The sequence below is a fragment of the Dendronephthya gigantea genome, unplaced genomic scaffold, assembly GCF_004324835.1.
Source record: "Dendronephthya gigantea isolate DGI-Jeju-01 unplaced genomic scaffold, DenGig_1.0 000745F, whole genome shotgun sequence".
Lineage (NCBI taxonomy): Eukaryota > Metazoa > Cnidaria > Anthozoa > Malacalcyonacea > Nephtheidae > Dendronephthya > Dendronephthya gigantea.
Genome location: NW_021163755.1, coordinates 1 through 25,200, shown reverse-complemented (window position 1 = coordinate 25,200; position 25,200 = coordinate 1). Strand labels below are relative to the sequence as shown.

Sequence of the window (25,200 nt, the reverse complement as noted above, 5' to 3'; positions counted from 1 at the left end):
ACTCTCTTCATTGTCTATGCAGTAAGCTATGACTGTAGAACCACACACACACTTGTTCGACCAAAGTAGATGCATGTATATACAGTCGGAGAATGATATCTCGATATTTTTCTTCTTCTAAGAATTTACCACTAATAATTGTTCACTATAGCAAGACAATTCGCGTGTACCGACCTTCTTTTTAAAGTATTCGTTGACAATCCCTGCCACCCGCATAAAATGGCGTATTTGACAGAATCAAGTAAGCCTTTATTTATCAGTGACAACAAAAAGTGAGTTCCTTCCAAACGAAGCCGTGCTCTTTTCACCTAATAAAAAATATTGCTATTTCTGTTCTGCATTCTATTTCAAGTATTTCTACTCACATAGATAAAGAGCATCATAAAAATTCTCACAAAAATAATTAAATTTCTCTGCATTCACCTGACACTCCATTGCATTCATGATCTTCTCGAGGTTTATTTTCTCTTCCTTTAAAACAAAATCTTTAATATGATTCATCAATACTGTGGCAGAAGAACTGTTTGTCACGCGTTCGCGAAGCCATTTGAATTTCTTGATATTTGTCAGAGCTGCCGTCGGGACCGTCAATGAGGCCTGCATGATAACATTTTCAAAGTAGAAAATACAACTTTAACCAACTTCAGTTCTACACATAATGTCACTTAACATCTCTTCCATAATTATATGTATTTTCCAATCTCTACTTTATAAAGAAGTCTTGGAAGGCATTAATGAACAGTATTGGCCAAAGCAACAAATTATGAAAAACTTGGTTACCATGGCAGAACTAGAAATGTCGATATCCACCGAAATTAAGTTACTTTTAGCCTAAACCTTTTTATAAAACAAGCATTTTGAGAATACAAAACTTTATTAAATTAGGAGATATCCTATTATTTTCGCGCACCTCTTGCTCTTGTTTAGACTCCTCCAGCACTGCCAACCTTAGTGCAACGCGTTCAACACTGAAATCCTCGTCTCTTTCCATCTCCTGACTTTCTCGACCTTGCACACTTCCTTTTTCACCTTCCTTAGATTTCCTGTTTTCTTGAATCACTTGAGACACCAAACGTTTCCATCGAGGAATCATATTGAGTAGCCTGAGTTTAGATAAAGCTGCCAATTCACCCGACACGGCAGGTCGTAGTATTTGAAGCAGGAAATGACATCTCTCCAGCGCGGGAATACACACTTCTTCATACGATCGGAAGGATTCTTGATGAGACTGAGGAAAAGACAATTCTCATGACAAATCTGTGTGTTGGGGTTAGAAGAACGGATGGACGAAAGAATGTAATAAAAAAGTATGAACTATACTAAAAGGTCTACCATATACACTGTGCTGTCGATTTGTCTTATATTTCGTTTTTGTCAGTCTTAGGGTACCTTGCTGTGCAGAGAGGTTTATTAAGAGGGGTTTGATACCGTAGAGAATATGACCTCGAGAAAAAACCCAATATCATTCCTATCAAAAAAGTTTCTTGGCATAATTTATCACAGTACACATCGACAATTTATTATACGAACCTTAATAAGATTACATTTGGCTTGATGAGTAACTCTTAAGACTTGCACTAAGGATGCTGGATAATGACTGTGTTCTGTAGATGACGACAATTCACCATCGGGTAATTTATCCAGGTCTTCATGTTCAATCAACGATAGCGCCATAGGAACTACAATGACAGAATAAACTTTGTTTACTTAATACGTCGTACTGTAGTTCAGATAAAAAAATGGAAATGAATCATAAATCCTCTCGAGGCTAATGATATTAAACCTTCGCCTTTGATGTCGCTCACAAGACTGTAGTGGGGTATTTTACATACCAAGTTCCTGATGTTTTAACAAGCAAGCAAGGAACAACCGTCCAAATTGTTCGATAGGATGATCAGCAGGAAATTCAAGTGGCATTATTATTTTCTTTACATGACAACAGCGTTTCACCAACGAAAGAAACTTCTCAACGCTGTTGTCTTTGAAGTTTTCAGACAGGTTCGTTATGAACATTTTAACGGCATCAGAATGTGGAGCATGCGCACCGTCACGATGAGTTCTCTTGAGAATTTTCTGGAAACTCTTCTGTCCGCTAAGGTAAAGCAATGTCATACGAATCACGTGTCTTTACAATGACACGCATGCTGTAACTATACATTTATTGCAAGTTAATGAATGTAACAATTAATCTCTTGAATGAAACATTTTGAACACCAAAGAAACTGTGTGGATACAGTATATTCTCAAAGGGGCATTAAGTAAGATAGCCTTACTGATTTTTCATGTCGACCAGTTATATCGCCAACAACCGAATGTCTAGAAACGCGCACATGCATTTAAGAACTACAAAATCCAGGAAGAGATCTCTCCTGAAGTTGATCTCCCACAAAAAAACACAAACTTGAAAAAGGGGCAAGCAATGTAACTTATTGTTAGTTGTACATTAACAGAGAGTGAATTGTGAAAGTGACTGTTTAATAGTTGAGTACCCTAAAATTGAGTACCCTAAATCCCAAAATTAACAAAACAATAAAAACAAGCTTACCCCTCATTTTTCTTGTCTTTTGCTTGTGGGACTGCATAACATGTCTCTAGACCTCCAGCGAAGAAATCACTTGTCAACCATGGATCACAATCTTCTTCATCAGCAGTCATTGCTATTCCCTGGCACAGTAGGTGGGCATGGTGACCAAGAAGAAAGGCAAGTGAACGTTCTGTGTCTAGTAATGGTGCCAATACTGATGGTGCTACATCACATTGGGCTTGTTCTTCCTGTTATAATGAACATAAGGTGATACGAATCACTACTATTTCACTTAATGCAATAAGATGTGAATCACACCTTTAAATCGTTATAACACAATGTTAATTTGAATATTTACGACAAACCTCCATGTAAACACCAACACAAAATGCCTGCATCATGTCTCTTGCTTCACTCGAGTGACTGGCTGCTTCAAATGCTTCTGTAGCGTCTTGAGCTAAAAAATAACAAACCAACAAATAAAATGATTTATATTCTAATTCCACATTGGAGGTATAATACTCTTCTTCGCGATCTGAAATAAAAGGCTTTTTTCAAGAAAATTGGCGCGGAAAAGATAAGAGTAAAAGTTGAATAAACGATCGAGATCGTAGCAATCACCTGCATATTTGGATAAAAGTTCTTTTCCACACGGTGCCTAGCAAGCAAAAAACAAGCGTTATCACTCAAACATTTATGGTATAGTACATATAGGGCTATTGCATGTTTAATCACGTACTAATTACAAGGCGGACAGACTAAATAATAGGTTTACAAGATCCATACCCAAATTCCCATACCCAATGTAAATTGTATTATAGCAAATATCGGAATCAAGGATTTAGCATAAGCCAATAAATTTGTATTCACTCTTGCATATTTAACGCAACCGTCGTTGCAACTGCTAAGGGGGTCAAAACTTGCTATATCATTAACATACTTGATCTTTGAATTCTTGTAAATCAAAAACTTTGCCATGAATAACAACCCACATTCCACCTTCTTTATTGTGATTTTCCAGATCAGCTTTTTCAATCACAACTTCGGCAGAATTGTCGAAACTCATTGACGATGAACTCCCTAATATACCAACAAACAAATGAAGTTATTTCTTAAAAAATTCAAGATATAATCATTTTCTTCTTCTAATGCAGGTGTGGATCGCAATTTAAAGAACTTACAAACCACATAGTACATATATAAAAAAAACACATCACTGCATCCAGCATGCAGCAAAAAACGCAACCAAAGAATGCACTTCTTTATAAACGCTATACTTTAGTTTAGTAAATTACTGTCAGTGAAGTCCTAAACAAACTAATGCACCGGGTGAATGAACAATACTAAATATTCTCTCTCTCTCGGAAGCCATTCTTTTAGATTATTTAAATTATTGTGTAATTACCTAGACCGCCTGGCCAAGCCAAGTCTTCACCGTCTTCCAGGGCTATGTTTGGTACCAATTTATTAAATTTATCTAACAACTCCAGGAGATCCCGTAAAACAGGGAATACGGAGGAAAGTCCAGTTCTTCTACCAATATGTGTGTGAAGTAGTAAGAGTGATGTTATAAACTCGGGGAGTAATACGGCAGGCACTTCTTGTTCCATGATATGAGAGATGTGTGGAAGAAGATTTGCAGTATTTGCATAGTTGTGAGCTTGAACTAAAACTTGAGTGACATGACAACACAATAGCTGGATGTACTTGTTAAGAAGACTAAACGAGCCTCGAAGTTGCTCGTCCTGAAGTTCTAAAACAAAAAAGAAAACAAAAATTGAAACTGGAACAAGATAACATAAAATCGGCTAGCATGCACCACCGTGCACAGGGTGGCCTACAATTAATATTAAAGATAAAGATGTCAAATAGATTTTCCTTGTCTTTTTAACAGTTTTAAAATCGAATGTTTATCTTGCTGTCTTTCATAATATGTTCTGACTTCTGAATTAGAAATCGATTATCGTGATCATGATACTTAGCCACACCTCATCACATGCACTCTATGCGTTCACTACTAACAATATATACACAATCTAACATCAATCCTACATGATTAATCCTTAATTACATCTATTAGATTTATCGATGGTTTAATATTACAGTATAGGCAATAATACAGAAATGTTGATATAAGATACGAACAAAGCTGGTCATTTTTGTGGTAGACGTTTGTTTTCCCATTGAAACAGCTATAATTCATGCACCTCACACGAAGGCAACGAAAAATGCACTGTTAACAAGCAATGAGCTAATTAGACACACCTTTATCACCGCCGTTTGATTCACGATCCGTCATGAAGATCGTTAAAATGCAGCCAACAAATAATCTTTGCAGTTTTAACAACAACTCCATAATTGCATTACGATTTCTTGTCTTATTGTCCTCAACTGGCGCATCGGATCGCGTTTTATTCGCATGAAAACGGGATAAGCATTTGTCGACACAGGTCCTGAGAAGTTCACGCGCCAATTGTAATAAAGGCGTACTGTTCGATATGTCTGAAATACCACCAGGGTTGTCGTTTTTGTCCTGGGACAATTCGCTTTTTACGGCATTTTGAAAAGCTCTTTCCAAATTGCCCTCAACCATGAGACTTTGAATGAGAAGATCTATCATGAAATCACGACCAGAGCCTGTATCTGTGTTATCACTGGAACCTAAGAAATGAACAACAAAATTTACCACGGAATATAGAGATCATGAATATGCACCCCTCAACCAATTAAGCTTCTAGCGACGGCCTGGCAACAGTGTACTGTTCTTCTAGCTGGTACTGTCAAAAGCATTCTTCTCATTTTTAATTTGTTACTTTATATATAATCAGGGGTGGATCCAGCACTAGTGCACTAATTTGCATGACACAAGAAAACTGCTCAAAACAGCCATTTTGTTTTGTAATGCAAATTAGTGCACTAGTGCTGGATCCACCGAAGTATATACTTGGTTTGTGGTTAGAAGTTCACAAATAGAATTACTTCAGTTGATAACTTACGGTGATAACTTACCAAGTTTCTCAGCAAGTAGTTCTGATAATGTCTTAGCTCTTTCCTCCGTAGTCGGTAGAAGTAATGACCATCCACTGTTTAACGTTCCCTTGGCAGCATCTTTGACAGTACTCAAAACACCTTTACTTACAGCTAACATGACAACTTGCTGTCTTAAAGACTGAAGAAGTTTACTGCCAGCACCAAGACCAAGTTCATCACCACTCACACCTTCACGAATAGCTGTATGAAACTAAGAATATATTACAGTGATATTAGCTGACATGCGGCTTTTGAGATTTTAAACATTTGCGTTAACCATCATGCTGTAGATGACAAAAGAAGAGTGCAATTACAAATGTAAAATAAATATAAATAAAATATTATACACATAGATACCTGTAGTCGCAAAAGATTCAATGCGGCAACGGCGATACATTCTTTCTCCTGAGCGGGTGGTGGCCAATCTCGTGTGCCATCTAAATCCTCGCTCACTCTTCGCAACAAAGCATCCAGATGCTCAAAAGTCGTTTTTGTAACATCGACAACATATGGAGCTTTGAGACCAGCGCAGGTGTTCTTCCCACTTGACCATGCGAAACTCTGCAAAATAAAACCAAGGATACTTTCGTAACGGGAAATTGAAGACGCAGTAATTATGTAGGCTGTCACTGTCACTGTCACAAGTAATGATGATGTAGTCGAGTCTACCTGAGCTGGACCACAGGCAACATATTGAAACAATGTTCCTTCACTTGCTTGTACTTCAGTAGGAGTATCTTTCGCCTCTGAGCTTGATATCCCCAGTTGTCCTTTATCATTCCCACCCCAGGCATACACCTTGCCTTCACCTGTCAATGCAAGACAATGAACTGAACCCAAGGAAATATCAACGACCTCCTTTCCTCGCAACGCTTCGATCACTTTGGGAAAACGGCAGTGTTCATCAGAGCCATGTCCAAGCCTAAAATCATCACCTTTTCCCCTGAAATAAATAAAAAAACATTACCGTTGGCGCACGAGCAGAATTGGTATATGTATATCCAGGCCTTAAACAACAGTTCACTCACCAGGTCCATATATTTCCTTCTTTAGTAAGAACGAGAGAAACTTGACCACCGCAAAGAACTTTAACAACATGTTCAGTCTGGAATTTATCAACTAATTTCGGCGATTTGCAACTATCACTTCCGCCTCTTCCAAGTTTACCATAGTCACCATCACCCCACGACCATACCTTACCTGATGAGCAAAAACATAACTCCAGTTGAATGAATTTGAATGAAACATATTTAAACGGTGACCAAAATGAGACGACCTACCATCTTTCGTGACAGCTAATGTCTGGGCATCGCCACTACCACAAGCAACATCAACAACATGATGACCTTTAAGACCACTCACCAGGGTTGGGACCAACACATCTTCACTATTGCCTGGAACGAACCATACAACGAAGGGCCGTAAGGGTTGATTTCCACTTACAGAGAAATTATTAGTTATCAAAATATTTGCACGTTCAATTTGAATTTTGACTGTATAAATGAATTACTCCATAAATGAAGTACAGCATTTGACTGAAGTGGAAATTTTAGGAAGTAGAAAGTAGAAATTCATCCTAAGGGCCTGTTTACATGGAGCGAGTTATCCCGGCTAGGCGAGGTAAAAAGCGCATCACATGAAAGGCTTAACCTTATTAGTCTTTCATTATATACAGTTTTCACCTCGCCCAGCCGGGATAACTCGCTCCATGTAAATAGGCCCAAAGAAGCAAAACAAATGTATAGTGATGCATGTAATGTATAGTAAATACGATACTGTCTTACCATGGCCGAGTCGACCATAATTCCCACGACCCCAGGTATATAAATTTCCTTCAGCAGATATGGCAGCACTGTGCGAACTTCCACAGCTTATTCCAACGATATTTTTACCAGACAGAGCAGTCACAAGAGTTGGTTCTTCTCGAGAACTAAAAATATTAAGAACAAAACAGGTTTTCTTGTCAAGTTGGCATTCTCTGGCATGGTGAACAACCTTTCCCTGAAAGCATTTAGATTTTGATTCTTTTCGCCAACGGTGTTGTACATACCGTACAATTACCGTGGTTACAATACAAGTAGAATCAGGTTTACGTGTTGTACTGTAATGCTCGCTGGACAGGAATGCTATAATCAGGGGCCGGTTGTACCTGTGGTACATATGAAAAAATAGGTGACTGTGTAATAAGTGAGTGACACCAATCTGAGTCGAGTATTTCTAAGTTTAACTACGATTCCTGCAACTACTGAGAATGTATAGTTACGTATACAAAAAGGTTTTTACTAACGGCTGCTGGTCATGAAAAATGAATAGACTTACCAAGCAAAATAGAGGCACGAGAACAATCAATAATGAAATTCACACATTTAATAAGGAAGTAAAGTTTCAGTAATGAATATTATATAGGTTATACAATGCACTATTGCACGTGTGGGAAAATATATTATATGAAATTGATAACACATAAAGTTCATGTACACTCTGTACTGTATACGGCAATAGATAGTTAATTATGTCAAGATAAAACGAGCTACTTACTTAGTATCTCCAAGTCCAAGTGCTCCGATTTCTCCAGACCCCCAACTATAGACCATACCTACTTTGCTCAAAGCCAAATAATGCCTTGCGTCGGGATGAGATGCGAGTTTAATAATTTCAGCTTTACCCGCAAGAGATTCGAGCAAGGTAGGAACCTAGAGGGGTAGAATGAAACAAAATCTGATGTAGGCAACTTTTAAACAGTGCTCTCACTGTCTCACAATTTTAGTATGCATACTTTTTACTGTGGGGAAGGATGCTTTGAATGCATGACTGGGACAAAGAACATTTGAGAAATATATCAAATAATTGTCTTTTTTAATTAATAGATAACTATATTACCTGTTTTTCAGCATTATAAAGTTGAGAGTACACCTTGCCATCATGTGTCAGTAAAACAAACGATCTTTCACCACAACTGATTTGTTTCACATTAAGATCAATGAACGCCCGAGAATGAACAGGTGTCGTGGAACAACCATTGTTTGAAACACCGACGAATCCCCAGCTGTACACGTTTTGAGAACCATTTGATTGCACCTAGATAATTGAGGAAAGAACAAGTATTATTTTAATCATTGTTTTTATCATTTCATTCCACTAGCATGCAGCTCAGTTTAGTAGTTCAAATATACTTCGGAACAGGAAATCTGCACAGTCATCGACCCGTCTGTAGGTGGAAAGTGATGAAAGTGGAAACAAAATCATTCTTCTCAGGAAAGAAGTTGGAGAAAAGGCGCCGAAATAAATCAAAGTTTAGTGTTGATATACAATAATTACTTTAACCCAACATTGCTGACAATGTCCGGGGAAATATGACAGTAACATCTTTCTTTGTTATACTGTAAGACACTTTAAAAAAAACCCTTACTCCTGAAACATTTTTTGAAGGTAAATGAGACGTTGAAAAGCTATCAAGATATGAAAGTATCGTAACAGCAACTTGTTGAACATCGAGTAATTCCAAATCGTCTTCAGGCAATGATGCATAACGAAGAAAACATTCCGTTGGACTGATTACTGGAAGAAACGAAGGTGATGCCTAGAAACGATAAAAATTTCATTAATAAAAGCATAATCTGTAAATAATATTTAATCAGGAAACCTTTTCGTGTAAATGATATTTAAGAATAAAGTTTCAAAGGGCGTCTATGACCTAGACTCTGAACTATACAAAAGGTACAAACCTCGTCCGATATTCGTGGAGCGCCTACTTTGCAGTAAGATTCAGAGAGTCGTTCGAGACGTTTCAATATCGGATTCAGTGGAGCCGTGGTACACGAAGAGTTCTTCTCGTTATCTTGCCCACGATCCCACAGACGGAGTAGCAACAATACTGACTCCAAGATGTGGTTTAATGATCCTCGTTGGAAAGCTAATTCAAGAAAAATGCCCAAAGCCATGTGTTGATCCATTATGGGTACATTGTCCAAAGTTCTGTATAGAATACCACCTTCATTGCTTCCTCTAGAAAGAGTAGTGACAGTATAAAAATTTAAATATTGATACATACACATGCACCTACAGGTCATATAATACTGAAGTCTAATTGTTTGTCGTGACAATTCAACCATTCTGGGGCAACTTTTCTTGTACTTTATCATTCACATTTTTATAGCAATCGGTAATATCGGATCATAGACAATAAATTTTGTTCTCGCATGTCCCACTTCAAACATTATTCTTCCCTAATTATGTGTAATACCGTGATAATAAATAATATGTAATAATAGTAAGGAGTGGGAATAGGCTAGGTTGCTATTACTACCAACCAGCTTATATATAATATGATATTCTTACAGTGATGTGCTGCTATCTACTGTACAGTATATACACAGGTTTTATAACAAACATTACCCTGATACAACAGCTTTAAGAAACATTGATACTCTTTCAACAGTATCGATCCACACGGGAGAGACAGCTTCTTCGTTGAATAACAAACATTCTGGTAGACTCTGCAAGGCTTCGTGAGCGTCCTGAAGGAACTCGCGACATATATCAGCATCTTCGCCTGACTTCCACGCTCGACGTAAAAACGCACAGGCAAACGAAAATGCGGCACGTGCACCAATGTGCGCCAGACCAACTGCTGAAGATGCAAGTTGTTTTGGGTGGTTCTGGGAAAATAAAAAAGCAAAGAAATTCAATTTAAAAGTTCTATTTGTTATTTCAGTTTGAAGGCTAGATAACGCTATCCAGCGGATAGCAGTTGGATAGTAATTTTATTTACCGTTGTAGAAACCACAGATGAGATAACGTACACTCAATCACAACTGAGATATACATACTGTATCTCATGTGTCGTAATTAACAATTATCGAATGAGGTTGAACATGATATGAAGAATTATCAAACCAAAGTTTGTGGTTGAACATAATGAAACGTGAATAAACTAAAGAAATGGAGCATTCAATGTTAATAGTGAATAGTGAAGCTCTACTTTGAAGGTTTTAAGAAAATTCTATGGTTTAATCTCGTGTTGGTCCAAATTCTCAAAAAAAGTCCTACAGTACTTGTGCAGCCCATATTGTCAACTGGGGCCAGTTGTTGGAAAGGTGGATAAAGTTATCTACTGCCGCTGCTATAAAATAAATTTCAACTTTGAAATTGGTAAGTTCAATCTTGGTCATGCTAAATGGTGATAACTTTATCCATCTTTTAAACAACCAGCCCTAGCTTTCTTTCCAAAACTGAGAAACATTTAGGTTTTGACCAAATATGGGGAATTTAGTGATGTTAAGTATTCACCTGGAATTTTTTGTGTTTTTCTGAGAATTCTTCGTATCATCATTTTGTGTAAAACCACACCCAGACAAACTACTAGAACTAGATATATATGCAATATAATATCTCTCAAGTACGAGTAGTCTTTGATGCAATCGTACAGAAGATGGTGTTGATTTTGAGGCTTGATGGATTAGCTCCAATTGTTCTGTCATTAATGAACGAACGGCTTCTGTTAGACCTGAGATTGTTGGCTGTTCACCCCACGTCCAGGAATCGATTATTTCATCTGAATCTCGGCAGTTCTTTCCTTCTTCCTCTAAAGTGTTATGTCCAGAACAAGCACAACTTGTGCTACCCCTTGCCTCACATACATTTGATTTTGTCAACCCATTACCCTCGTTTTTGACTACATCCTCTTTTTCATTCCCATTGTTTGCCAATCTCAAATTATTGGCAACTTCACCATCTTTTACGAGTTCATTCCAAAATTTACTCAATCCATTGGCAGTGAATGCCTCCTAATAACGAATATACAATGTAAAGTGTAATATGATATCAGTGATGATGCATCCTGTTTAGTTATAGATAGAAATATAATTATATACATGCATAGGAACTTAGATAATGTGGAAGAAGCTACTGTATTTTATGATATAAGGCAACAGAGTAAGGTGTATTCATTCAATTTCCACTAAAACTGGTTGGACGTTTGTACAGTAACTGATTCTGTGATGGATGCAAACTAGTTTGTTCAACTACTTGGTTTAGTGGTATAGGTACTCCAATCTCAATCAACATAGATTGTAGAAAACGGATACACTTAAACCCATTTTCACCTGCTATTTGTGACTTCATCAATGAAAAGACACATAAAATTGCAGCAAGAATGTAAATGTAAATGCACTTGAAGGCAGGGGAGTTACTTAACAACCAAGCCCATCAGTTGGCTAAAGACAGGTGCTAACAATGTGATTTTTATATGAATGTATTTCGATCCTGTTCATTATTTTAGTTTACAAAGCTACATTCCCAGGTGCAATGTCAAATTTGCCTGGGTGCAATATATGCAGCATCATATCCCAGTTATCTCTTAAGCTAACATTGGTTGCCACTTTGTAAGGCTGCGTAGAACCTAGAATCTCACATCTTAGCAATGTCTCTCAATGCTGATTGTTCATGTATACTGAATAACATAACATAAAATGAAATAATAAAAACATGTATGCTATAAAGTGAAGGTTGCTGACATAAAAAAATATGGCGTTAAATGTTTATTCCTAATAACTAATAAGTTCAATTTCCACTTCACGTATTCAGTTCATGAATCTAATCCTAAGAAAAGCAGTTTTATTCTTCCTCTTACCTGTAAATCTATTTTCAACCATTTCGTGTCATGTACTGCTTGTGGCCGAAGAGGAGAACTGCTGCATGTATTCTTGCCTTTGCCAGACATACCAGAAGAGGTATTTGTGAAACGTTTACATAATTAATAATCCAATGTATTACTGCATATGTTATTGCACATAATTCTTAGAGATTTTATTTATGTCTGGACAGAAAAGTAAAAGAATCTTTTGCCACAAAAGTCCTTACTTATGAGTCGTACAACACATACACTGGACAAAGATCAGTGGCAAAATCAAAATATTATGGATATACAGGATTAGTGGTGATTGCTGAGTGATGATTACGGACAGGCGATCGACAGTGACCATCATATCCCCAAGTATCCTCCAAATCAAGTCTGTGGTTACAAGTTTCTATCTCTGTATCAGTTTCAAAAGTAGTAAGAACACTTGTAATTTAGAGCGAAAATAGCTGTAAAGTATTTATGACTGAACTATCAGTTGTTCAAACCCGCTTTCCCCTCGTGGCCCCGTATATTGCCTACAATATGTCCCAAGACTTTTAATTTGAAACAGATCTACGCTCTGTTTCGAAGGTAGCTATTAGGTGAAGAAAAACCAGATACCTCTAGAAGTCAAGAAATTCAAGAGACAGATTAGAAATCAAGAAATAAGAAATATCGATATACGATATTTTTTAGAAGTTTGAATGGTTCATGAACAGAGGTTCTGTTCAGCCTCGTACCCAGGCGCTTCAAACTATATATTAAAATGTAATAAGTAATCATATTACAGTATCATATAGAGTTCAGTTAAAAACGCGGAAAACGGGGGGGAGATATACCCCCCGTTTTCCGCGTTTTTAACTGAACTCTATATGATACTGTAATATGATTACTTATTACATTTTAATATATAGTTTGAAGCGCCTGGGTACGAGGCTGGGTTCTGTTGGCTTTATACTGCCATATTCTGTCATACAATTATAGAATGGTTTGCGCATAAGTTTAAAGTTTTCGTTTTTCGTTTTTATTAATATTGAATATGTCTAAAAAAGATCAGTGTGTCATCTGATTTATTAATTATTAGTCTCGTAATTGATTAGAATTATTCAATATTCACTAATATATTGCTTTAATTTCATGAACGAATTATCATAATGAAATTTGGTACGATGACTACGATCGTATCGAGCGACGGCTTATAAAAGGCGTTACTTGCATTTGACTAATTCACATATTCAGAACTACAAAAGTTGAAGAAAGTGAAGAAAGTCAGAAATGAAAATCTGTAACTTATACATTTTCTTTTCTGTTGCTGTGTTGGTGATGCCAATTTTGAAAGCTCGCAGCTGGCTCAATAAGGGTTGGATATTGGATATTTCGGGTGATGGCAGAGTAAGTGCACGACTCATCTGAATTCATCATATATCGTCATTGGCGCAGCCAGCCTGACGAATTTGTCCGGCCGCGATGTAAATTTCAAGTTATTATAATTATTGATGTATTTACAAATTTATTGTTTTCACAGTTAATAAACAGCAAAATAGTGAAAGTTCCTAAAAATATATACATGATTAGTATATACCGTCCTTTTATGAATGCTTGAAAACTATGAGCAATCCAAGGTATACAAATTAAACGAACTATTTAGTGAACGATCTTGACATGAACGAAACTATCATCATTGCATAAAGAGAAATTTCGGGTAGCAAAACCTCCTTAATATGAGGGGGGGGGGGGCGTCTCTCCATTCATAATTCGTAAACAGATTGTGCAATATCAATGTAGAAAACTGTTTCTTGTTTTTTTTGTTGTTGACCATTCTCATAAGCACCTGTTCAGTTTGACAATACACGCACCCCTCATAAACAGCCATGTTCTTTAATCATGTACATTATTTCAGCAGAGGTACACATTATTTCTGTCATGCACATTATTTCTGTCACTCTCCACCTTACGACCTACGTTCTTACTTTAGTCGCAACATGATGGTTGTACAATGTTTCAGCAACCATGTTCGGTACACTCGGACTGTCAAGGAGGAAAATGCAAAAATCTGATATGTGGTGCGGAATTGATGTGTCACACAGAGAGAAAGTGTATTGAAGCCGATTTTTTTGCACCAAATTGTGGAAAATAATAAAAACTGCGAAAATTTCTATCATGCATATGGAGTGTATTTAATAAGCATTAAACAGTCGTCAATAAAAATTTTTAATTGTAAAAAAATGTGTGTACAATACCTTATATGTGAAAATTTAGGCTATAATTGGAGCATCATGGTGCGGGTGTTGGGACGGTTATAGTTACGTCAAATATCGCCAAAGAGAATCTGTCCGTCCTAGTTACACATTGCCAATCCATCTCACTGCTGAATTGTAGAAAAATCAAATGCCTTATAATTTAACAGTTCTCAGCAAGGATGATGCTTGAGGCAATGGAATCGTTAACTTGATCCTTAAGTCAGTTGCAAGACAAAAACATTTTTGCAAGCACAATTATAATATGCCACGCATATTATATACTTCTATCATATACAATTCTAAAATGTTTTGCGCACAAGTTGTAAGCGAGAATAGGATAACTCAGCTGATGAATATGCATCTAACAACTGACTGCAAGATTCCCAAATAATTCCCATTTGGCAAGTAATTTTTTCACCTTGAAACATGCCAAGACTGATGTGCATTTGAATAATTTAATAATGGGTTTTTAAGATTTAATAATTTCTTCCTTGACTTTTGGCCTAGGCGTACATGTATAATTTTCAAGAAAAGAAAATTTGAAAAAGAAATAAAACTGACTTGTCAAAGTTATTAGCTAAAACAAAAACGTTAGTGCCGTACGTACAGTTACAATCGCTAAAAATGAGCTAAAATCTAAATTTAGGTGTTTACGCTATACTGCACGTCCACGGGAGTTTTACCCCTAAACGTATGATAACATGAGTGCTTTAATATGATCTGTCAACTGAAAAAGTTCTAGGCACAGATATATCGTAATCATCAACATATATCGTAACAGATAGATGTTAATGAGTATATCTGTCAGACGAAGATTCGACATTCGAGTGACTGGCGGATACGCAGAAATATCATAAATTGCATCTATTCTTTAGGGTTCGTCCACTAATGATATGCATATCTTTCATTGCAAACACGATGCATGGTTCCTAATAAATAGCAGCTATGAGTGTGTCAGAATCATAGCTATGAACTTTAACTATAGTTACTTGTCATCTTATCTATACAATTTCTTCGACTGCATGCATCCTTCACACACATTATATCAGTTTTATCTATCAATATGGCATGCAACTTGCCACATAACGTCATAAGATTGACATTTTCAGCGGGTTGCAGAAGAATCGAAATAGAGTTCAATTTTTCCCGGATATCCAATATTTTTCTAAATTGATTACCTGTTCTTTGCAATATAACAACTGAACAGGATGCGCATTAATCGGCTTATTTGTTTGAATTGTGATAAAAAAAAATTTCGTAATTGCATGAACGAATTTTCATAATTAAATTAGTTGCGATCATATTGAGCGACGGTTTATAAAAGAAGTTAAAACTAAAGATTCAAGTTTTTCTTATACACCCAATGTACATGTTTTTTAAAAATGTCTCTGACGGAAAAGAAAAATTGCAAAAGAAATCCGTCAGGTGCAGCAAAGAACCCATACCCATGCAACTATCGTTCTATAGCTACGCCAATGGGAACATTATATTAAATGTTAATAATCAAAATCTTATTTATTAGTCTCATAGTTGTACAGTATAAATATTCAATATTCACTAATATATTGCTTATTGCCAATATTGGTGTCATGGTTTAAATTGTGATCAAATAATTTTATTCTTTATGAACGCCGAATTATCCTAATTAAATTTGTTACGATCATATTGAGTGAAGCCTTATAAAAGACGTTATACTTGAGTTTAACTAATTCAGATATCTAGAACCACAAAAGTATATAGAAGAGAGCGAAGAAAGTCGGAAATGAAAATCGGCAACTTATACATTTTCCTTTTTGTTGCTGTGTTGGTGATGCCAATGCTGATGGCCCACTCGCTTGAGAGTGCGGTTAGCCGCGTAAGTAACTTAACTTTCACATGCATATACCGTAATACTGGGGGTTTTTGAAAAGAAAGAAGATCACTGTCCTTCTATAAACACTACAAAACTTGGTGATAAGATTGAGTTTAACACAAATTCAATGGAAAACAAATAAAACGAACGATTCAGTGGGTGAACAATCTTCATCATCATTTCATAAACACATGCAGGTGTGTATTGGAAAAAAGGTGACTCAGTCTTCCTTAAAAATTTTAGTTGCGATGGAGGAGGGGCGTCGACCTTTTTATAATTCTTATTTGATCTTAGGAGAAACGTGGTTCTTGCGTAACGTCGTGGAGGGATTGTTCAGAGGTGCGCTGTTGTAAAAATCTGATATGTGTTATTATGAATTGTGAAGGAGAAAAACAGTGTGTTCCTGCAAATTTCAACACACCGAGCATTTCCTGCAAGAACAATATAAAGTTTTAAAATCTTCATCATGCATATGAAGTGTATTTACTCAGCATTAAACATTCAATAAAAGTTCTTAATCGTATAAGTAAATGAGTGTATGATATTCATCAATCATCATTGGGAGCGTTATTGCGCGGGTGTTTGGAGTCGGTCAAAATATACCATGCAGTCAATCTCATGCAAAGCAGGATCTCCTTTACGAATTAATTCAACCAACGGTCTAACAGTGTATGTCCACCGAGATTACCATGGTTTTATTAGTTTAGTAGGCATTGCATTAAATCATCAATTGCGCAAATATATACCGTAATAATTGTTTTATTTAGCTGCATTTGGTACTTCGACCCACATGTTGGGTACTGATTATCTTGACGGTTGATAATTTTTTGACACGGCAAAAACTCAAAGTATCACATGTGCAGAACACTCTTTAGGATTCGAGTTATTATAGTATAAGCTACTTCTAACTTTCATTCTAACTAACATTCAAACTTCGAATTCTCTGGTTGTATATTATTGTTCGATTCCTATTTTAAACTTTTGCCATGGTTTATTTATTTCCTCTTCTCTGATGCAAAAAGGCAGAATATATATCAATGAGCTATATGACCTCATACATGATTGAATCCATGTTGTGACCAAATCGCCCACTTTCTACTGCAGGACAATCACGATGACTTTGTATTTTATACCGTCAAAGCATAGCAGCAAACATTTCCACCGCAAGCGCCCTTTGCGTCCCTCCCCCCCACTGGCGTTCTCAAAAATCCCTCCAACGTCCTCCTTCTGCCCGACACTAATACCAACTTATACCAAAGAACTGCGTGGCATTCACTTGGGGTAACGGAGTCACTAACGGACTACCAACTTATATGAAAGTGTAAAAACAAAACAAAATTAAGATTTTTAAATTAATTTCAAATTTTTTGAGAATATTCAGATGTGCCTTGGACGTTGTTTGTCATCCGAAAAAGCTATAGATGGAACTTACTATAGATTGTAATAGCATCTGTCAAACTAAAGATTCTAGCATGTGTTATCAGTGCAGCCATGGAATATGTGTCCCTGAAAATGTAAAAAAAACTGGACTTATTCGTCTAGATGATATGAGTTTTATTATATAAATCTTGTATTTCGATTATAGTCTCATAGTTGATTTTAAATATTCAATATATTGAATATTCAATATGTACTCACTAATATAATGCTTATTGGTTCGAATTGTAATCAAATAGCTTTTAATTTCATAAACGAATTATCATAATTAAAATTTGTTACGATCATATTGAGCGACGGCTTATAAACTGAGAAGTTAGTTGATTTCGACGAATTCAGATATATATAATATACAAAAGTCGAAGAGAGTGAAGAAAGTCAGAAATGAAAATCTGTAACTTATACATTTTCGTTCTTGTTGCTGTGTTGGTGATGCCAATGCTAAAAGCTCGCGGCTGGCTTAATAAGGGTTGGCCATTCGATTTTGGTAGCGTAAGTGACTTTTATCATATACGAGGCTCTTTTCGTCCTTTTATGAATGGTAGAAAACTAAGTGGAAATACAGATAAATAACTGACAAATAACTACTATTCAACTAAGAACCTAGCTTTAGAGTTTGACCGCAATACACCGCAGACTGCAGCCCGAAATCACATCGTTTCAGCAGAGGTTTTGGTTGGGTGAAGTTCATTTTTAAATGAAATACTGGCTTTCGAGTTGAATTCGTTTATGAATTACAGTTTGATATACTTTTCCATACAATATCACTTTTAACCTTCAATGTGCACGTGACAATTATACAGTTTAAACTTTTATTGTAAGTTTGTAACTGAATATTTTTTACAACCTTCTTTCGTATTTTAGCAGCAACGTGATGGTTGTAAAATGTTAAAGCAGCCATGTTCGCTACAGTCGGACTGTCAAAGAAATAATTGCAAAAATTTGAAATGTGCTACGGAATGGACATGTTTTGGAGAAAGAAAGTGTGTTGAAATAGATTATAGCAACCCAGGGGTTTGTGGAAAATAATAAAAACTGCGAAAATGTTTATCATGTATATGGAGAGTATTCAATAAGCATAAGACAGGCAATAAAAGTTAATTCTTAATTGTAAATGAAAGTGTGTACAATACTCTATCAAGATTTAGACATCATTGGACGACTGACCAAAGTCATTTTGTCTTTGTGTTCAATTGTTACAATTATTCATGACACTCATGACCCGTCCTTGCATGAGATCAGTCAAAATTAATAATGTCTTGAATAAACTGCGCGAAATGGGAAATGTGACAAATTTGGGAATCTCGCAGTTTTTTAGACACATTCAATAATATTAATCAGATGAGTTAACCTATTCTAGCGCAAGCCATTTAAAAATGAGAGCACAATGATGCTGTATAGCTTTGATTTTATTGCAATTTCTCAGAAGCTTGAAACATACCATAAAACCCAAAGAGACACGCATTTAATGGCCGGGTTTTAAGGATTGTCACCATAAAAAAATCAACCAGCCAGTGAAATGGCAGATTATATGGCACTTATACTAGAGCAGCATCAGGGTGATTGCAAATCTCAGAGACCACGGAGCCAGGGAGGCTAGGGGGGCTTCAACCCCCCAATAATTTGCAGACCGAACGTTTGGATGACTATGGCAAACATGGCGGCAGTCGACTTATGCATTTATTTTCCATGAGCCCCTCCCCCAATATAAAAATGCTCCGCGGTCCCTGAATCTGTCAAACGAAAGATTTAAGCACGTGCTATACACCCAATGCACGAGTCCTTCGGATAAAAAGATCACTCTGACAGAAATGAAAATGTAAGTATTCGTCTGGGTCATGCATCTGATTTTTAGGACATTGTTGCTATTGTTATTGATCAAAATCTTATTCATTAGTGTCATAGATGATTGTAATATTCAATAATCACTTATCTCATTAATATATATTTTTTTGGTTTCATGGTTTAAATTGTCATCAAATTATTTTATAATTTCATGAACGAATTATCATAATGAAATTTGTTACGATCATATATGGAGTGACGGCTTATAAAAGACGTTACTTGAATTCAGATATCCAGAACTACAAACGTCAATGAGAGCGAAGAAAGTTAAAGATGAAAACCTACAACTTACATATTTTCTTTCTTGTCGCTGTGTTGGTGATGCCAACGCTAAAAGCTCGAGGCTGGATTAATGAGGGTGTGACATTTGATTATGGTAGCGTAAGTGACTTTCATCATATTTAACCGTAATATATGCCTACTGAGAGTTTCAAGAAAAATGTTATATGATTAACGTCGTCTTATTTGAATGGTAGAAAACTATGAGCAATCGATATCCAAGGTATAAATAAAACGAATGTTTCAGTGAACGATCTTGACATGAACGAAACCATCATCTTTGCATAAACACAGGGGGTGTATTGGCGGGTGAGGCGAACCGGGCGAGGGGGGTGAGGCGTCAGCTCTCCATTCATAATATTACAGATAGTGTAATGCTTTTTCAATATTACTTTCAACCTTCAATGTGTGCACGTGACAATTATACAATTCAAACTTCCATTGTAATTGAATATTTTTACAACCTTTCGTGTTTTAGCAGCAACGTGATGGTTGTAAAATGTTTCAGCAGCCATGTTCGCTACAGTCGGACTGTCAAGGAAATAATTGTGAAAATCTGAGATGTGCTCCGCAATCGACGTGTTTTGGACAAAGAAAGTGTATTGAAATAGATATCAGCGCACCAACACGTTGTCTATAAAAACTTTATCATTCATATACGAAGTGTATATTAATGAGCATTAAACAGCTAGGCAAAAAAGTTCTTATAATAGTAATTGAATGCGTGTTCGATCTTCTAAGAAAATTTAGGCTGTAATCGGGACGTTTTTGTGCGGTGTTGGGACGGTAATACCCCTATGAATAGAATCTATCCGTCACACATCACCAATTAATCCTTCTCAGTATAACACAAAAACCAAATGACTTAATAATTACTTAACATGCAGTTAATTGCTCTGCAACGATGAAATGAACTCGCAATTGTATTGGAAACTTAGGTACAATAAAACCCAGAATATATGCATTTTATGGTTTTTAAGATTTGGTCATTTCTCCCCCGACTTTCATCAACCAAGCTATAGTTTCCTGCAGATTTTTTCGCTTAGGGACATTGATTATTCGAGAAAAGTAATTACTTGAAAAAATAATAAGACTGAAAAAAATGTTAGTGCCGTTCGTTACAGTGTTTTCACCGCTGAGAACGATATAAAAGAAGCCAGAAGGAAATAACTCAGATGTCCAGAGGCCAGTTGTATAAAAGACTAGTTAACTTTCAACTGTAGTTAAGAACAGAATTGGCCAATCAGAGTTGTTTATTTCTCAGTTAACTGGGATTTAGCTATAGCTATATACATTTTTCATTGCTAACACAGTGTATGCATGGTTTTCAATAAATAGAAGCTGTAAATGTGACAGAATCCTATAGCCATTTTTACTAGAGTTACTTTACACCTATATAGTTTCTTCAACTGCTGATTCGTTTTCGCAAGAGATTCACTTTAAGTGAATATATTTTCGCCTGAATTTTGGGACATTGTACCCACCTATAGTTTATAATGATCAACATGATAGTCTCATAGTGACTCATGCATGTGTAACTGAAGTTTTTGAGAACGAAATACAACCCTATAATATATATTGTTTGACAAGTAATTCGCAATATAGCTTGCATGCATTTGGCAACATAACGTCATGAGCCCAATCGACATTTTCAGCACGTTTTAGAAGAATCAGAATAAAGTAATCAATTTTTCACAGATATCTAATATTGTCTAAATTGATTACCTGCTCTTTGCAATATAACAAACATGTGAATTATTCGGCTTATTCGTTTGAATTTTAATGAGCAAAATATAATAATAAAATTTGTTAGACTGGCTATACGATAATATATATTGAGTGAAGCCTTATTAAATTCGACTATTTCAAATATCCAGATCGAACTATAAAAGTCGAAGAAGTGAAGAAAGCCGGTCAGAAATGAAAATCTGTAACTTAAACGTTTTCTTTCTTGTTGCTGTGTTGGCGATGCCAATTCTGACGGATGCCTGGCTTGGCGGTGAGGATGCTGAGGTAATACTGGATGAGAGGCTTATTGAATAAAATAGCTAGATTATGAACGTCCTTGAATGAATATACTATAAAACTATGCGCAATCCAAGGTAGTTAGTGATAAGATTGAGTTTATACGATTTTAATAGAAAATAAAACGATTCCGTGAACAATCTTGACGTGTACGAAACCATGCATGGTGTACGAAACCATGGGGTGTATTGGAAAAAAGTTTTTATAGTTCGTACTTGACTGGCCGGTTGACCTGTATTCGTATATGAAATTATGAATTACTTTCGAATTGATTATTTTTGAATTTAGACGCCAAGTAATGGTTGTGCAATGTTTCATCAACCGTGTTCGTCAACGTCAGACTGTGAAAAATTTGGTTGTGTCAACAATCTGATATGTGCTACTACGACTTGCGGGGAAAACAAAAAGTGTATCACGGCATATCGCGGCCGACCGAGCAATGGCGGCTGCCCCCCGGCTACTCCAAAGCCATAGCGCGAGAAATAAAAACGTGTAAAATCTTTATCATGCATATGAAGTGTATATGTTTAATATAAGCATTCAACAGTCAATAAAAGTTCTTCATTGTAGATAAATGTGTGCATGATATTTATCATTGCATGGACGGTAATAGTAATACACCCATAAGGAATAAGGAGAATCTGTCTGTCAAATAATACCAGTCCATCCTAAAACAGAATTTCGTTGTACGTTGAACTCCTTTACGAATTCATTAAACCGACAGTGGATTTAACCGAGATTACTGCATACATAGTTTCATTATTTATGGTCATTCCATTCCATTAGATTCTCACAGAGCAACAGCTTTAACATGTGGAGAGCCTTCTTTAGGATTCGAGTTTTATAGTATAACCTACTTCTACCTTGTCCATTCGAACTTCGAATTCTCTAGCTGTGTTATTGTGCGATACCCGTTTTAAACTTTTGCAATGGTTTATTTATTGGGAAAAGGAAGCTCCATGAAGCCGATTTCTACTGCAAGACAATTATCTAAAATTTGATGTCCTTAAATTAGAATGGATCGTTTTATCCAGACCCGAAATCTTTAGTAAATTTTGTTTAAGGTGCATTATAATAAAAATTAATTTGGATACGTGAATCAAGATGGAAGGGTGAATAATGTAGAAATAGCAGGAAAAGGGCATAAACGAAATTTTTAGAAAACAAGAAAAAAGAAAATACAGTCTGTTAAAAACGGATATTCTATTTTGATTTTGGGTTCGGTTTTTGTTATCCTTGGAAATGATTTTAAAAAATAATCCCATCCATGCAATATCTTGCTTATTATTGTGTTTTATTGGCGTTTATTAGCATTCCTATATTTCGGTTTAATATTATATTTTTAATTTTTGAACAACCATGGTCTAATAAGTAATTAATTAAAAATAATAAGAATAGTTATTAATTAAGAATATTAAACCATGGTTTTTAATTTTTGAACAAACATGGCCTAATGAGTAAATTAAAAATAAGAAATAATTGATTAAATGTAATAAGAACAATTAGTAATTAAGAATATTAAACATGGTCTGTTGCCATAATAACTAATTTAAGAAAAGCCCCAAATTAGTTTTATTTTTGCATAAATATACACGACTAAGTCTATGTTTATGATTGAGTATGTTTAAAAAAATAATTTTATTAGCTAATAATTGTTATTACTCGAATTAATAAATGAATGTTGATAGTCGTAAAAACTGTGTGCAGTGACAGCATATAAAAGCTCGTTGAATATTCAGAAATTGATGATCATTAGAGGATCAAGATGAAATTCAGCGGCAGTGTATACCTGGTCTGTATTGTTCTTTTTGTGGTGATGCCAACGTTAACATCTGCTTGGGTTTTCGGGGTAAGTGCATAGTGCATGTCTTTACAAGGTGGAATGTAACGTAATGTGCATGAAATGCTGAAAGCCAGTTCTTTATGCGGGAAACAACCCAACGAGCAGGAACGCGTATCTGAGATTAGTGAACTATATAACTGCTCAAGCGCAAGTCATATATGTATATATGCTGCACACGCTTCATATCTTCTCGACATGCATTGATGATACTGATGAGAAGATGAAATAAATCATGCACTAACCTTGAAGATGAAATCACTTACCAATTAAGAAGCTCGTCTTCTGTCTGAAGGGATCTTTGGGTGAAGAATTGGCTGACAAGCCTAGGCATCAGGCAATTATACCATATCACACTGAAAGCACAGTGAAACCAATAGTCAAAGTTTTCTAATATATAGTAACCGTAGCTTCATGTTCAAATATAAAATGATTGATAGTGCACATATTTCATTGTCACTGTTTCCAAAGACAGATCACGACTACGCCGTAGAGATTTTTCGTAATATATTATATAAAATACATTCTATAGTAAGATAATGATTAAGTTTGATTAGGAAAGATTCATTTTGATTAAATTGTCAATCGACTAAGACTATATGTAATCGCTCGTTACCTGAAGAGTGGATCTCTACAGCTATCTCTGAATTCAAACAATTGCTGATATAGGTCCTCGCTATATCTCTCTCTCTGACTAACGACTAAAGACAATCTACTGTGCATGCGTTTTGTTACTTGTAATTGGAACCGACATCCTGTTCATACTATCGTCAATCATATATGTTAATCATTGATGTAAATCAAGGTGTAATCAAGTTAAGGAATCAATTAGATATAATAAGTAAGTAAAGTAAGTTAGGCTGTCTGAAACAACCCTCCGGGCCTCTGTTAAAGAGATTCCTCTTCTAATATCATGCAGCATTTCTGTACTGACCGTTTATAAGTTCCCGTCTTCGTCTTCACGATTACGTTTCTTACCACACCGTCTTGTCCCGGCATAACCTCGACGATACGTGCCATGTTCCACCTCCCGCGTGGGAGATTGTCGTCTACCAACATTACGATGTCATTGACCTTTGGCTGTCTCTTCTTTTGCCTCCACTTTGTTCGGCGCATCAAACTCTGCAGATACTCCCGTTGAAACCGTTGCCAAAACTGCTGGATTAATGACTGAACATATTCTTGGAATGGACCTTGTGGTGTCTCTGATGTGGCACGTCCTAAGATGAGGTGGTTTGGTGTCAGCGGCTGCAAGTCGTTGGCATCATTGGATGGATATCCAAGAGGTCGGGAATTAATCAAGCATTCTACCTCTGCAAACACTGTCGCCATGTCGTTCCATGACAACGTTTGTTGACCAACGATGGCCTTCAGTGCGGATTTCGTCAACTTCACCATGCTCTCGAAAAATCCTCCTTGATGGGGGCTTGCGGGCGTGTTGAACTTCCATTTCAGCTTATGTGATACGGCAAAGTCTTCCAGGTTTTTCCTTCCTTCTTTTAGAAGTTT

The 25,200-nt window shown here is 36.2% G+C and overlaps 3 protein-coding genes across 3 annotated transcripts; all 3 read right to left on the bottom strand.

The window, feature by feature from the left end:
* Nucleotides 1-174: 174 nt before the first annotated feature.
* LOC114544358 (E3 ubiquitin-protein ligase HERC2-like) lies at nt 175-10,195 on the bottom strand (the record flags this gene model as incomplete). The annotated part of the gene is made up of 22 exons (XM_028563010.1): nt 9,950-10,195; nt 9,280-9,559; nt 8,964-9,134; nt 8,435-8,632; nt 8,093-8,247; nt 7,339-7,484; nt 6,835-6,948; nt 6,583-6,754; nt 6,224-6,497; nt 5,912-6,115; nt 5,534-5,765; nt 4,790-5,185; nt 3,930-4,277; nt 3,465-3,604; nt 3,146-3,182; nt 2,890-2,981; nt 2,546-2,772; nt 1,833-2,092; nt 1,531-1,679; nt 911-1,228; nt 424-597; nt 175-308 (listed from the first exon to the last, which is right to left on the bottom strand). Coding segments are annotated over exons 1-22 (4,247 nt in total), but the record flags the coding sequence as incomplete, so codon positions are not given.
* A 229-nt stretch (nt 10,196-10,424) lies between these two features.
* LOC114544355 (E3 ubiquitin-protein ligase HERC2-like) lies at nt 10,425-12,471 on the bottom strand. Its single transcript, XM_028563008.1, has 3 exons — nt 12,186-12,471; nt 10,844-11,340; nt 10,425-10,487 (listed from the first exon to the last, which is right to left on the bottom strand). Exons 1-3 carry the CDS (start codon nt 12,273-12,275, stop codon nt 10,445-10,447), a joined length of 630 nt encoding a protein of 209 aa, XP_028418809.1. The 5' UTR covers nt 12,276-12,471; the 3' UTR covers nt 10,425-10,444.
* Nucleotides 12,472-14,283: 1,812 nt separating this feature from the next.
* LOC114544356 lies at nt 14,284-25,191 on the bottom strand. The gene is made up of 3 exons (XM_028563009.1): nt 24,626-25,191; nt 23,958-24,047; nt 14,284-14,541 (listed from the first exon to the last, which is right to left on the bottom strand). The coding sequence occupies exons 1-3, from the start codon at nt 25,087-25,089 to the stop codon at nt 14,448-14,450; spliced, it is 648 nt and encodes a 215-aa protein (XP_028418810.1). The 5' UTR covers nt 25,090-25,191; the 3' UTR covers nt 14,284-14,447.
* Between the last annotated feature and the right edge of the window lie 9 nt (nt 25,192-25,200).